Source organism: Pan paniscus, chromosome 15 (assembly GCF_029289425.2).
Source record: "Pan paniscus chromosome 15, NHGRI_mPanPan1-v2.0_pri, whole genome shotgun sequence".
Taxonomy (NCBI): domain Eukaryota; kingdom Metazoa; phylum Chordata; class Mammalia; order Primates; family Hominidae; genus Pan; species Pan paniscus.
In genome coordinates this window covers 23591417-23603426 of record NC_073264.2, presented here as the reverse complement: position 1 = coordinate 23603426, position 12010 = coordinate 23591417, and the positions used below count along the sequence as shown (strand labels likewise).

Below are 12010 nucleotides of genomic sequence, written 5' to 3'. Positions count from 1 at the left end.
GGGTGTGGTGGCTCACGCCTGTAATCCCAGCACTTTGGGAGGCCGAGGTGGGCAGATCACCTGAGGTTGGGAGTTCGAGACAAGCCTGGCCAACATGGAGAAACCCTGTCTCTACTAAAAATACAAGAAATTAGCTGGGCATGATGGCGCATACCTGTAATCTCAGCTACTCGGGAGGCTGAGGCAGGACAATCACTTGAACCTGGGAGGTGGAGGTTGTGGTGAGCCGAGATTGAGCCATTGCACTCCAGCCTGGGTGACAAGAGTGAAACTCCGACTCAAAAAAAAAAAAAAAAAAAAGAAGTTGGAAAAAAAATTAATGAAGGATTAGAGAGCTTAGCATGTCTTTTTTGACACATTTTGGTTTGACTTTCTCAAGATTTTCCTTTATACATAGATAATATAAGATAAGAATAAGTAGCATTCGGGGTGCAAATACCCTTTTTGACAGAAAGCCTTATCATTGAGTTTGAGGGATCCCTTATCTAGAATTTCTGACTCATTGATTCCCTGATTTAGGGATTAGGATGTTAGGAATTGTTCTGTTTAGCACAGAGATAGTTACTAGAGTAAGTATTCATCAGAATCTTTTTTGGAAATGAAATCACTTTGATTTATCAAGTGTATGCTTCTCAAAACCATGTTACAGCAAAACACATGGACATCTCTAACTTATTGTTGAGTCTTAGAATTGAAATTATCTTATTTAATTTATTAAAGCCAAATGAAATAATAGCAACTTAGGACGTATGACCACCATAGGAATAAAAAATGTGTTATAACAGTAGAAAAATGTTAACATCCTCATTTTGTGTATATGAATATATATGTAATAAAAATATATATACATATATAATAAATATATATACACATATATAATAAATATATATACACATATATAATAAATATATACATATATAATAAATATATATACATATATATACTAAATATATATATACACATATACATACCTTCTAAAAGTTTTTCCTGCTCTATCAATTCAACATTCAATATGTAGACATATAGACCATTGGTTTTCAACCAGGGGCTATTTGCCTCCAGGGACATTTGACAGTGTCTGGAGACATTTGTGTTTGCCACAGGTGAGAATCTTACTGGCATCTAGTAGGCAGAGATGAGGGATGCTGTTAAACACCCTACAGTGCCCAGAAAAGCCCCTTCCCCCAAAAGAATTACCCGGCCCAAAATGCTAGTAATGTTGCTGTTGACAAACTCACAGAGACAATGCTTTTCAATTCAGACAGTCCTCCATAATTTTCTTCTTAACCTTTCTCTATCCTTTTCTTCCCAGCTACACCTTACATTTTCTCAATTTGCTTCTTTTTAAAAATTTTTCTTGGCTTTGAGTTTCTTCAGTTTTTAATTTTTGTGAGTACTTAAGTATGTGCATATATTTATGGAGTACATGAGATGTTTTGTTACAGGAATGCTATGTGAAATAAGCACATATGGAGAATGGGGTGTTCATCCCCTCAAGCATTTATCCTTTGAGTTACAAACAATCCACTTATATGCTTTATTTTAAAATGTACGATTATTATTGACTATAGTCACCCTGTTGTGCTATCAAATAGTAGGTCTTATTCATCCTATTTTTTGTACCTGTTAAACAGTCCCACCTGTTCCCCAGCCTCCCACTACCCTTCCCAGTTTATGGTAATCATCCTTCTACCCTCTATGTCCATAGGCATGGTTTAGATAAGAACAGTAATCAGAGATTAGAAATAATTTCTGGACAAACAGATCTAGTCTCATATTGGCCCCTGATACTAAAAAATATTAATTCATGAACTATAAATAAATGTTAAACAAATTGTCTTCTTTAAATCTTAAGCTTCATCTTGGCTCTTGGAGATAAAGGAGAATTGGTGATAAGAAAGCAGGATTATGTATGTTATTAAGAATTTTATGGTCCATATACTCTTTTGCTACTGATCCCCCACCCTCAGCCTAAATTATTAGCCTTCTTCCTGTTTCAGAGATTTTTATTCTCCATTCATCCATCAATCCTCCTGACAGCCTAAGGAGACTTTTCTCAGGTTAGAGTACCCCCTAGAGCTAACACCACTTCCTCTGCAGCAATGCAGATGCCCCACCCAGGGGTGGTGCCTGAGTCTGGTCTTAAACATCAGCAGTGTGTTTTTAGGAAGGCATACAGTGATTCAGGAGTGTGGAGAGTGTGCAATTTCTCTCAGAAATTATTGCTCTGAATGGAGGTTGTAGGTCAGAGGATTCTTCAACTTATAGCCCCTGGAGAATGATGGCTATGGGAGCAAGTCTATGACTGTCTATCACCATGAGAGTGAGTTCCTTGGAAGCAGGGACTGTGTCCTTTCCATATTGACAGAGCAGGAGCATCGCTGTCTTGGACAAGCCCTCATTTTAACATTCACCTTAATCAAAAACTTCCTAAGTCCAAAGGCCATCAGCCTAATGGCTATGGTCAGCATGACCATAAACCACAAATAACATCTCCAACCAGAAACATTCCAAACTCCTCCCCAACCAGAGGCATGCTAGCTCTGAGATAACCCTGCTTTGACTGGGAAGGTGCCAGCCCCAAGATAATCCCCCTCCTGCCAAAAAGACATCAGCCTCAAGATAACCTCCCCTCCTCCCAGAGAGATTCCAAACCCTGCCATAAACTTCTCCTCCACACATAAACATTCCAAGCTTGTGATAAATCCCCTCACCCTAAAACCAATATATACTCTTAGTCTGCAAGAGAAAGTGCTCCTGACCAAAAAATAAAAATAAAAATAAAATAAATAAATAAATAAATAAATATATCAGCCAGAAGCCCCTCTCAGGTTTTATCTAAAGTAAACCTGTCTTTAACTGCCAAGCTGTGTTTTGTGTTTCTTTCCTCTTTCTTTAACTCTAACACATATTCCTGGCTCAAAACATGTATCAGGACACAAATGAGGTTTTGAGTGTACCTTGTGGAAGCCGTGGTTCCCACTTTCAATTTTTTAATTTGTAAGTCTATTATGCTAGGCAGTTACCAAAACATTGCTAATCTTCACAATAATACTGTAAATTAAGTATTTATTCTTACTTCCTGCAGTACTTATCAGGAAATTGATGCTCATGAAGTTAATATAATATTCCCAAATTTACACAGCCAATAAGGGACAGAGCCATTAGAAACCCTTGCTCTTTTCATATTGTCATGGTGCTTTTCAGGAAGAGACATGTAAGCCCAGTGATTAGGGAAAGACCCTGGGCCATTTTGTTGAGGAAGTAAAACAGAATCTCCTATCAACCCATAACACCTTCCCACAAAGGTAGAAGAGAAAGAAAACAGTTTTGGCCAGGTGTAGTGGCTCACGTTTGTAATCCCACGACTTTGGGGGGCCAAGGCAGACAGATAGGTTGAGCTCAGGAGTTAGAGACCAGCCTGGGCAACATGGTGAAGCCCCATCTATATAAAAATACAAAAAAATTAGCTGAGCATGATGGCATGTGGTCCCAGCTACTTGCGAAGCTGAAACAGGAGGATTGCTTGAGCCTGGAAGGCACACGTTGTAATGAGCCCTGATTATGCCACTGCATTCCAGTCTGGGTGACAGAGTGAGACTCTGTCTCAAAAAAAAAAAAAACCAGTTTTATTGAATAAGCATTAAACCAGAATGTGATGCATCTCACAGGCAATCCACTAAAGATATTACAAGGAAATAAAGAAATCTTATCCTTTTATATAGCCGAGCAGATGCAACTGATTGTCTACAGTTTCTCAAGATAAACAATAACTAGTCCACAAGAAAGAGGACTTGACAGCATCATTTGTCAAACATAGTTCATCCCCAATTTACCTGGTAATTGAGGTAGCCACCTGTTTCGTAATTGCCTTCATGCAAAGGAAACATTTCTCATATCTTTACGACAGGAAGTTGGTTTGCAACTGGGAGCAAAGTACCAGCTGAAGTTAGGCACCTATTCTCCACTAAAACTAGATTAGGGCACTACCTCCCTTCGTGATTACATTTTGAAAAAAATGCTCTCAGGTTCTTGAGAAAGACAGTCCTGGATTGTAAAACTGGCAAGGGATTTATTTAGATTTTAAAAAGATTTACCTACATTTCAAAGGGATAGAAAACTCACAATTACAAGTTTTCTAAAGTAGGTGCTCTAACGAAAGGGAGGGGAGAGTGTCTTTCTCTTTTTGCATCAGAGATAATTGAAATTGTTTTCTTATTTTTATTTGTATTTGCCTTTAAAATTTTCAGAATGAAGGAGTTTAATGTGATAAAGTTTTTAGAGGAGGCTTTTAAAATGGATTACTTGGTAGAGTAAGGTTAAGAAAATAAGAAAAATAACCTTTGGAATATAAAATTAAGACAAATGTAAGACTATAGTTATTATTTGCATGGAAATTGTCTGTGGTTAAAAGACTTTAGGATGAAATCTGGATTCCATAATCTTCCATGAGTATAAGAAATTGCTATGGAAATTTAATAACGAGTCCTCTCTAAATGAAAGGTGAGGTTTTTTTCCTTTATAAAAAAATTATAGGAATATTAATACTTTATGAAATAGATATGATCAACATAAATGGAGTCCCCATGTTTGTATAAACAAAGTAATTTGTTTATATATCTTTTCCTGCTTTTACACATGGAAACAAGAAATCATAAAGCCATTTTATGTCAATCTTACTATAGTTAGAATTATGTTTAGCTGCAGCAACAGAAAACTCAACCAAATAATGGTTTATTAAAAATTTTCATGCAAAATTAAATCTGGGGGCTGGGTTTGACTTGGCATCTAAAAGAATACCAGGCATGGGATAAGGAAAGGGGATTAGGTATGTGTTTTCCTTTATGGTAAAGTTATCTCTTCCATGTTTTAAAAAGAGAAAAGGAGGGATAGAGAGATGTGTACTCGTATCAGGAGAGAAAAAAACATTATGGGAAGGCCCTAGCCAACTTCTGGTCCTATCTCACTGGTCAGAACTGTTCTATATGTATATGGCAATCTCTTGCTGCAAGAGAGGGTAAAATGTAGTGTTGAGCTTTTTTAAAGCTGGACATATTGCTGCCCAAATCAAAATTGAGGGCATTGTTAATAAGGAGGCAGAAAAGAATTGTGATTAGGTTGGCAGCTTGCAGTGTCTGCCTTCCTGACTCCTCTGGTGAGGACTCAGAGTATTAGGCAGAGAACAACTCATTCCCCCTTAAGTAGTCAGTGAAAATTCCACAGTAGGGGTGACATTTACATACGGGCATCAATAACAATATTATTTTAGGGACATTTGTTGAGTATACATGTTATGCCTGGAACTTGAGACAATTTTATGTATTTTATCTCATTTAATTCATAGCAACTCAGCAAGATAGGTGTTCTTACTAACATTAATTTATAAGGAAATGTAGGTGAGGATAAATAATTGCCCAGGGACACAGAGCTAGAAAATTGCAAAAATGAGATTTTAATTTAAGTTATTTTGATTTCAAAACTCAGAAACTCATGTGCATTGTGCTATATCATCTTGCCTTACAGAACAAATACAACTGCTTCGAGTATGAAAATGGGCCAGTGGAGGGCTTGCTACGTGGAGGAAACTGCCAACTTCTTTCTTCTTCAGGCTTGAAAACTTGAAGTTATTGACATTTTCCATTCAAAGACTCTTCCCCAAGCCAGTCCTGTGAACATACAGGCCATTGTAGTTAATGTTTGGTCACTTTCAGAACCACCAACTAGGATGTTGCTTTGAAACCACAGTTGGATGCTACTGAGGTGTACTATCGGTATCTTTCTTCCAAAAAGGTAGTAACTTTCTTCTAATTTTTACAATACTTCTGCATTTTACTGCAGTGTAAGAGTCTGGAAAGATAGCAGCTTCATCATCTCTGAAGTACTACAAGAAAGCTGGGAAACCATCCATTTCTGCCCCATTGTACTGAACATTCCTGGGTGTGGTCTTCTGGAAAACGGAATGACCAATCTGAACCATGAAGTATTCTGAAATTCTCCATGTTGATCCTTTGGATTCAATTAGCATGAGAGCTGAAGGCGTTCCCATTTAAATTAACAGAAAATCCTAAAGAGATGGAAAATCCCTGATGCCAACTAGGAAAGGAAGAATTAATGAAAGAAGGAAGAAAGAGAGAATGAGGGGGTGAGAAAGGTGGAAGGAGGGAGAAAAACTCATTTCAGGTTGGGAAAGAATCCCTAGCTCCCTTCCCTGGTGCCTTCTGCTTTGTTTCTACACAGGGGTGGAACACTCAGAAACAGTCTGTCTGATAGCTTCCATTTGTCCCTCTATATCGACTCTCTTTGCTACTGCCTACCCTGGGGAGTTGCAGGCCCATATCGTTAATGATCCTAATAGCAGGCTGCATTTCCAGATATTTGTGTTATAGCAGAGGGGTCTTGTCCTCCAGTGTGTGTGGAAAATGTTTTCTGGAAAGGCAGCAGAAATGGTTCCATGAGGGGCTGAGGTTGTTCTCTCTATTCATGCCATAAGCTGTGTGAGGCGGAGCTGGAGGCATGTGGCAGCCTCATGACTGGGGCTGGCAGCAGGGTTTGGGTGCAGGCAGCAGGTGCCTCAAGAGCACTGTGCTCCTGCACAGAGGTAGAGGCCTGTATCACCAGGCTGGGCCGCAGTGATGTGGAGAGAACTGTCCTTTCTTGCATCACCAAACTGAAAGGTTAGTCTCTTCAGCTTCTTCACTCCTCCACCCGTAACTACTGTCACCAGGAGGACAGGACCTTCCCCAGGCTCCTGTCTGTACCATTGTAAGCTGGAAAAAATACTTGAGGAGTTGCAGTACACAGTGAGATTTTCTCCCTCTTGGATGCTTAGAAACCGAGGGCTCTGCTTCAGCTGCTGGGTGCTCACCCCTGTTTAGAAACAGAGCAGAAGGAACCAGGGAAGGGAATTAGGGATTTTTTCCCAACCTGAAACGATTTTTCCTCCCTCCTTGCTCCTTTCTCCTCCCTCCCTTGCTCTCCCCCTTTCTTCCTTCTTTTATAATTTCTCCTTTCATACTTTGCCATAAAACAACTTGCCATCAGGGATTTTCCATCTTCTTAGGATTTTCTGTTAATTTAATTGGGAACCTTTTCAACTCACATGCCAACTGAATCCAAAGAATGGACACGGAGAATTTCAGGACCATCTTGTCTCTCTATCACATGGTAGACATGGCCCCTGACTTTAGCTGCTCCTGAAAGAGCCCGTCCTGGAACAGACTTCTCTGGGCTAGAAGAGTGCTTGCTGCCACCCACTTTGAGTTCCATAGAAAGGCAGGAGCCTCAGTGTGGCAGCCAATGGAATCATTCACTCTCCACCCGCCCCTTCCTCCAACCCAAAATGTATGTTGCCTTTTGAAATACTACCCTCCTGTGGAGAGATAGAAAAGTGATTTATTTCCAATAATGCTCTGTTTCTCCCAATTGCATTTGGTAGGCATAAATATCAAGATTAAAGTAGAAATGTAACTGGGGACCTCACCCACTTTCTTTTTCTTCCTTCCCTTCCCTCCCCTCTCATCCCTTCATTTCTTCCCCTCTGGACACTCCTTGCCAGCAATGCATGCTTGTCTAATTATTCTCTTGCTTAAGAAATCCCAGAGTCAAACCTTGAAACAAACCACGCAGTCCCCATTGAGGCATCATCAAGCTTAGGGGGACTTGTGAACAATTTGTCCACCACCACCGGGCCAAAGTCAAGATAACAACTTCCAGACCCCCAGAGGCGCAATTACCCAATATAGCCTCGAGAACAAGACACACAAACCCTGCACCCTGCAGAATTCCTGCATGTCTCCCATCCTATGTTTCATTTTTAAAATCTCATGGTGAATTTAAAAATGTAAAATGGTACTTTAGAATGCTAGTTTTCCATCTTCTCAGTTTGCTGGCTCTCATATTAAACCTGCTTTTCCCATCTACCCTCGGCTCTCTGTTTGGCTTTCAAGTGGAGAGCAGCTGGACTGGGGTCCGGTTACAGAAAGAGTATTGTGACCTTATTTAAAAAAATGGAAAATATATCCTTTTAAACATTGATCATTTAAAAGCCAGAATAAAAGAATAATAGAAGATAATGAAAGTACCATCTTATCATTTCTGATATCCTCAACAAGCGTGCTGAGCCATGTAGTATCTGAGTAACTGTAACTGTAGTGGGGGGCATATGTGGTGTGAAATGATACTACATTTACAGGACCATACGGCATGAGTGTCATAAACCTATTTTTACTAAATTAAAAATGAACAACTCTGTGGTAGATTAATTTTGAATACTTTTTTGATATTCCACTGCATTACTCTGTTATTAGATCCCTGGTTCATGCTTATCAAAGCCCTCATCACACTATCTGGTAATTGCACTTGTTGGGCTCATCTACAAGTTCCTTGTGGAAAAGGTTGTGCTTTTTTTTTCACTCTTGTAACCCCAGCAGTTACTAGACAGAAAGATGTGAACACATAATCATGAATTGATATGTAAAGTGTTTGTGCATTGGTATAGTGATTTAAGGATACAGATGTTGTGGTGTGGGTGTAGTATGTATTCAAATATCACAAAATCTTGTGTACCGAGAGGATTGTTTCAGCCACTGCGTACAGTCATTAGTAAAGATAGTCAGATTGGCCATATGACTATTTGTTAATATCTTAAATGGGAAAATACAATGCATATGCATTTTCTTTTTAAAAATTTTACCTGTAAGTGGGTATGTGGGAATCCAGATTCCTTGAGAGGCTTAAAATAGAGGGGGTCAGCCTGTGGGGCTCATGGGAACAAGAAAAGAGCTGCTCAAGTTTTACAAGCTATTGACAGCTTCTTTGAGGAATCCCATAACCCGAGCCCTTTAGATATAATATGCTTTTATCTGAAAAGTAGAATAACGATTTAGCTTCAAGATGGAAATGAGAAGAAAATTTCCTTGACACTGGGATTAACTATCATTGTCATTATACTGATTGGGAATATGGAATGATCTTTTTTAGTGCTTGAATCTCCTTGCACTTTCAGTCAGAAGAAAAATTCTGCCACAGAATTTTTCTGTTCTGGATTTCATCGTTATAAAAAGGATGGAATCCAGAACAGTGTGGCTGGAGTCATATCTTCCTCCTGGGGTTCTATTCTAAGTAAGAACTACTGGGTATAAGAAAAGGAAATATAGTCGTGAATTGGCCTGAAGGATATAATGAAGTAGAGGCACCTCTTGGAAAAATCTTTTTTTTAAAGGTATCATGTTTACTGGGCCTTTATGATTGCGTAGAGTTTTGCCAAGTTTATGAAGAAATAACATATAAAAGAAGGTGTTAGAGTGAGGTCATCTGATGGGCTGAAGTTCAGAGATCATGGAGGTAATGATAGGAATGAGGATAAAAAGTTACGGGGAGTAGGGGTGTAGATGGCCAAATAAACCTTGAGTTTTACTTTTGGGTAATGAAGAGCTGTGGAAGGTCGTGAAATAGGTTAGTAATCTAGTTACACATGTGTTTTAGCAGGACAACTCCAGAGGTGGTAACAGATTGGAGAGGCATGAACTAAGTGGTAGAGGGTATACTTAAGAAGCTATTCCAATTAGCCAGGTGAGAAATAATGAGAACCTGGATCAGGATAGTAACAAGGGGATTGAAAAGGAGTGACTGAACGATAACAATTTGCTTGTCCCTTCTCTTTTTCTTGTTTCTTTTTGTGTTGAAGGACTTGTCTTCAGTAAACTAGTTGTTCACATCAACAACGTTCTTTGTAAGATCTTGTTCCCCTTTATCAGAGCAAATGACTCTGCCCTGGTGACAAAGGCTCTGTGGTCTCTTAAATAATTGGAATCTAGAAATGAAGATCTAGAATATCCAGCAACCGGAAACTTTTTTTTTTCCTGATTCACAGCTATTTAGAGTGATCTAGGATCTTGCTTTAAAGCCACTGTACCCCAGATATTAATTTTATTTCCACAAGGCATCACTGCAATTGCAAATGAGCCAGGTTTGGTTGTACTCTTCCATCTTTTGGCTTTTGAGGACTGTCCTAAAGCTACTTTATTTACATATATGCAAGTCTCCAAATTAACAGTTCATCAGAAGCCACACCGCAAAGTCTCAAAGAAAACTCCCAAGAGCTTTCCTAATAGCTCTTGCACCCAAGTTTAATGAAGATTTGGTTTGGGATGATGAATATCCAGATGAAAGAGATTTTGCTCTTTCACTGCCATATTCTGCTCCATCAAATATATGAAAATATAGCTCATTTTCTCATGAACTCTGTTATTCATAATATATGACACAATTAAGTCACACTATTTAGCTATTCATATTCTAAGGTGAAGTGGAATCCCTATCATCTTTGGTCAGTTATTGAAGAAATGTTTTGCTTGTTTCATGTTCATTTGGGATAGAAGTATATTCTATCCCAAATGTGCCCATTATTAAAAAAGTTTATCAATATATTAAAAAGAAAATATTCTACCCCAAATATGCCCATTATAAAAAAACGCTTGTTATCAATATATAAAAAAGAAAATAAAAACACTCACACTCAAACTGTACCATTATCCCTCTTGGTATATAATTAGAAAAAATGTGGCTCTGTAGAAGTATAGGCAAAAAAGTACAAAGTTCATTTCTGATTAAAATATTCTGAGCAAGCCTTTCTCCAGAATCTAATTTTCCAACACATTCTTCATTTAATAAACACAGTTTCAGGCCATGTACTAGATTTGGGGGATATAAACGAGACAAGATAAGGTCTCTGCCTTCCAGGTCCTTAGTGTCCAAAAGAGCTGCTGTCAAAAACAATTTTCAAAACTAATGTGTCAAAAAAGACCTGTAGCAGCATTACAGGCAAACATTGGACATGTAATAACTGCTAACAATGGGGCCACAGGGAAAGACTTTATCCAAGGTTTAGAGGGGCAGCCCAGCAAAGATTTGGAAACTATCCAACCTGCCTATACACCTAATGTACAGCTCAGTGACAAGCGAGAGAAATAGAATAGCCCTTTGGAGGTTGCACCAGAGAGAAAAGGGCCAGGGTCAACTGTTGACCTCCCCAGGAGATTTTCCACATTTCTCAGAGCTTAAAATAGAACCTCTAGCCACACTATCAAGTCCTCCAGAATCATTCCACGGTGAGATCCTGTGGTCCACATGGACAATTCTCCTTCCACTCTGAGTCCACCCTGGGTAGCCTCCAGTGTGATAAGGGTGGTGAGGGGAAACTGAGTTCAAGGCACCAGTTCTGTGTAAGCCTCCCCTTAGTGCCACCAATGTCCTCAAGGGAGCTCAGGATCACCAGGACAAATAGAATACTGAATATAAAAAAGTTTGGATACAAGAGAAAACTTTCAGAAATATTTTTAACACTTAACACTTTTCGTAGAGAAGTGATGAATTCTGCCTAAATGACTTGATAGCGGATTCAGACATACTTATATTAATACTCCATCATTGCCATTTACTGGCTAGGTCGCATCAAACAATTTACTTAACCCACGCCTGTAATAGTTTTCTAATGAGTCGAATGGGGCTTATATTACTTATGCCACAAGGACGTCTTGAGGCTTCACTGAGATTATGTATATAAACCAGACTGTGTTTCAACCAATCTATTTAGACGATTCCCTGAAGCTCAACTTTACTACTTCAATTCTTTCTCAACAGGCCCTAATGAAAGGCCCAGCCCAGATGAATCATCACCTAGAAAAATCCAAGAATACACCAGCCTCATCAGCCACACTCATCCTAAGTGAAAAATGCCCAGAATATATGACTATATTGTTCTGTGACAAGGGTTATGTGAAGAAGTGTAACAACTACTTAAAACTCAATAATTAGTCACCTTGTCCCTTTTTAAACAACTAGTACACAAGTAGCCAATTAAATACCAATCAAAAACACATAGGTATTTAGTAGTCAAAAACACATAGATATTTTTGATATGGCAAGCTTGACAAACAATATGTACAATTAACAATGTTGTTGACTTTTCTAAACACTTCATATAAATCAACACATTTATTCTTCACAACAT

The 12010-nt window shown here is 38.7% G+C and overlaps 1 gene segment (V, D, J or C); it reads right to left on the bottom strand.

The window, feature by feature from the left end:
- Window positions 1–6571: 6571 nt before the first annotated feature.
- On the bottom strand, window positions 6572–7199 carry LOC130540823 (T cell receptor alpha variable 27-like). The segment is given in 2 exon segments: window positions 6572–6867; window positions 7100–7199. Coding segments are annotated over 2 exon segments (342 nt in total).
- Window positions 7200–12010: the final 4811 nt, after the last annotated feature.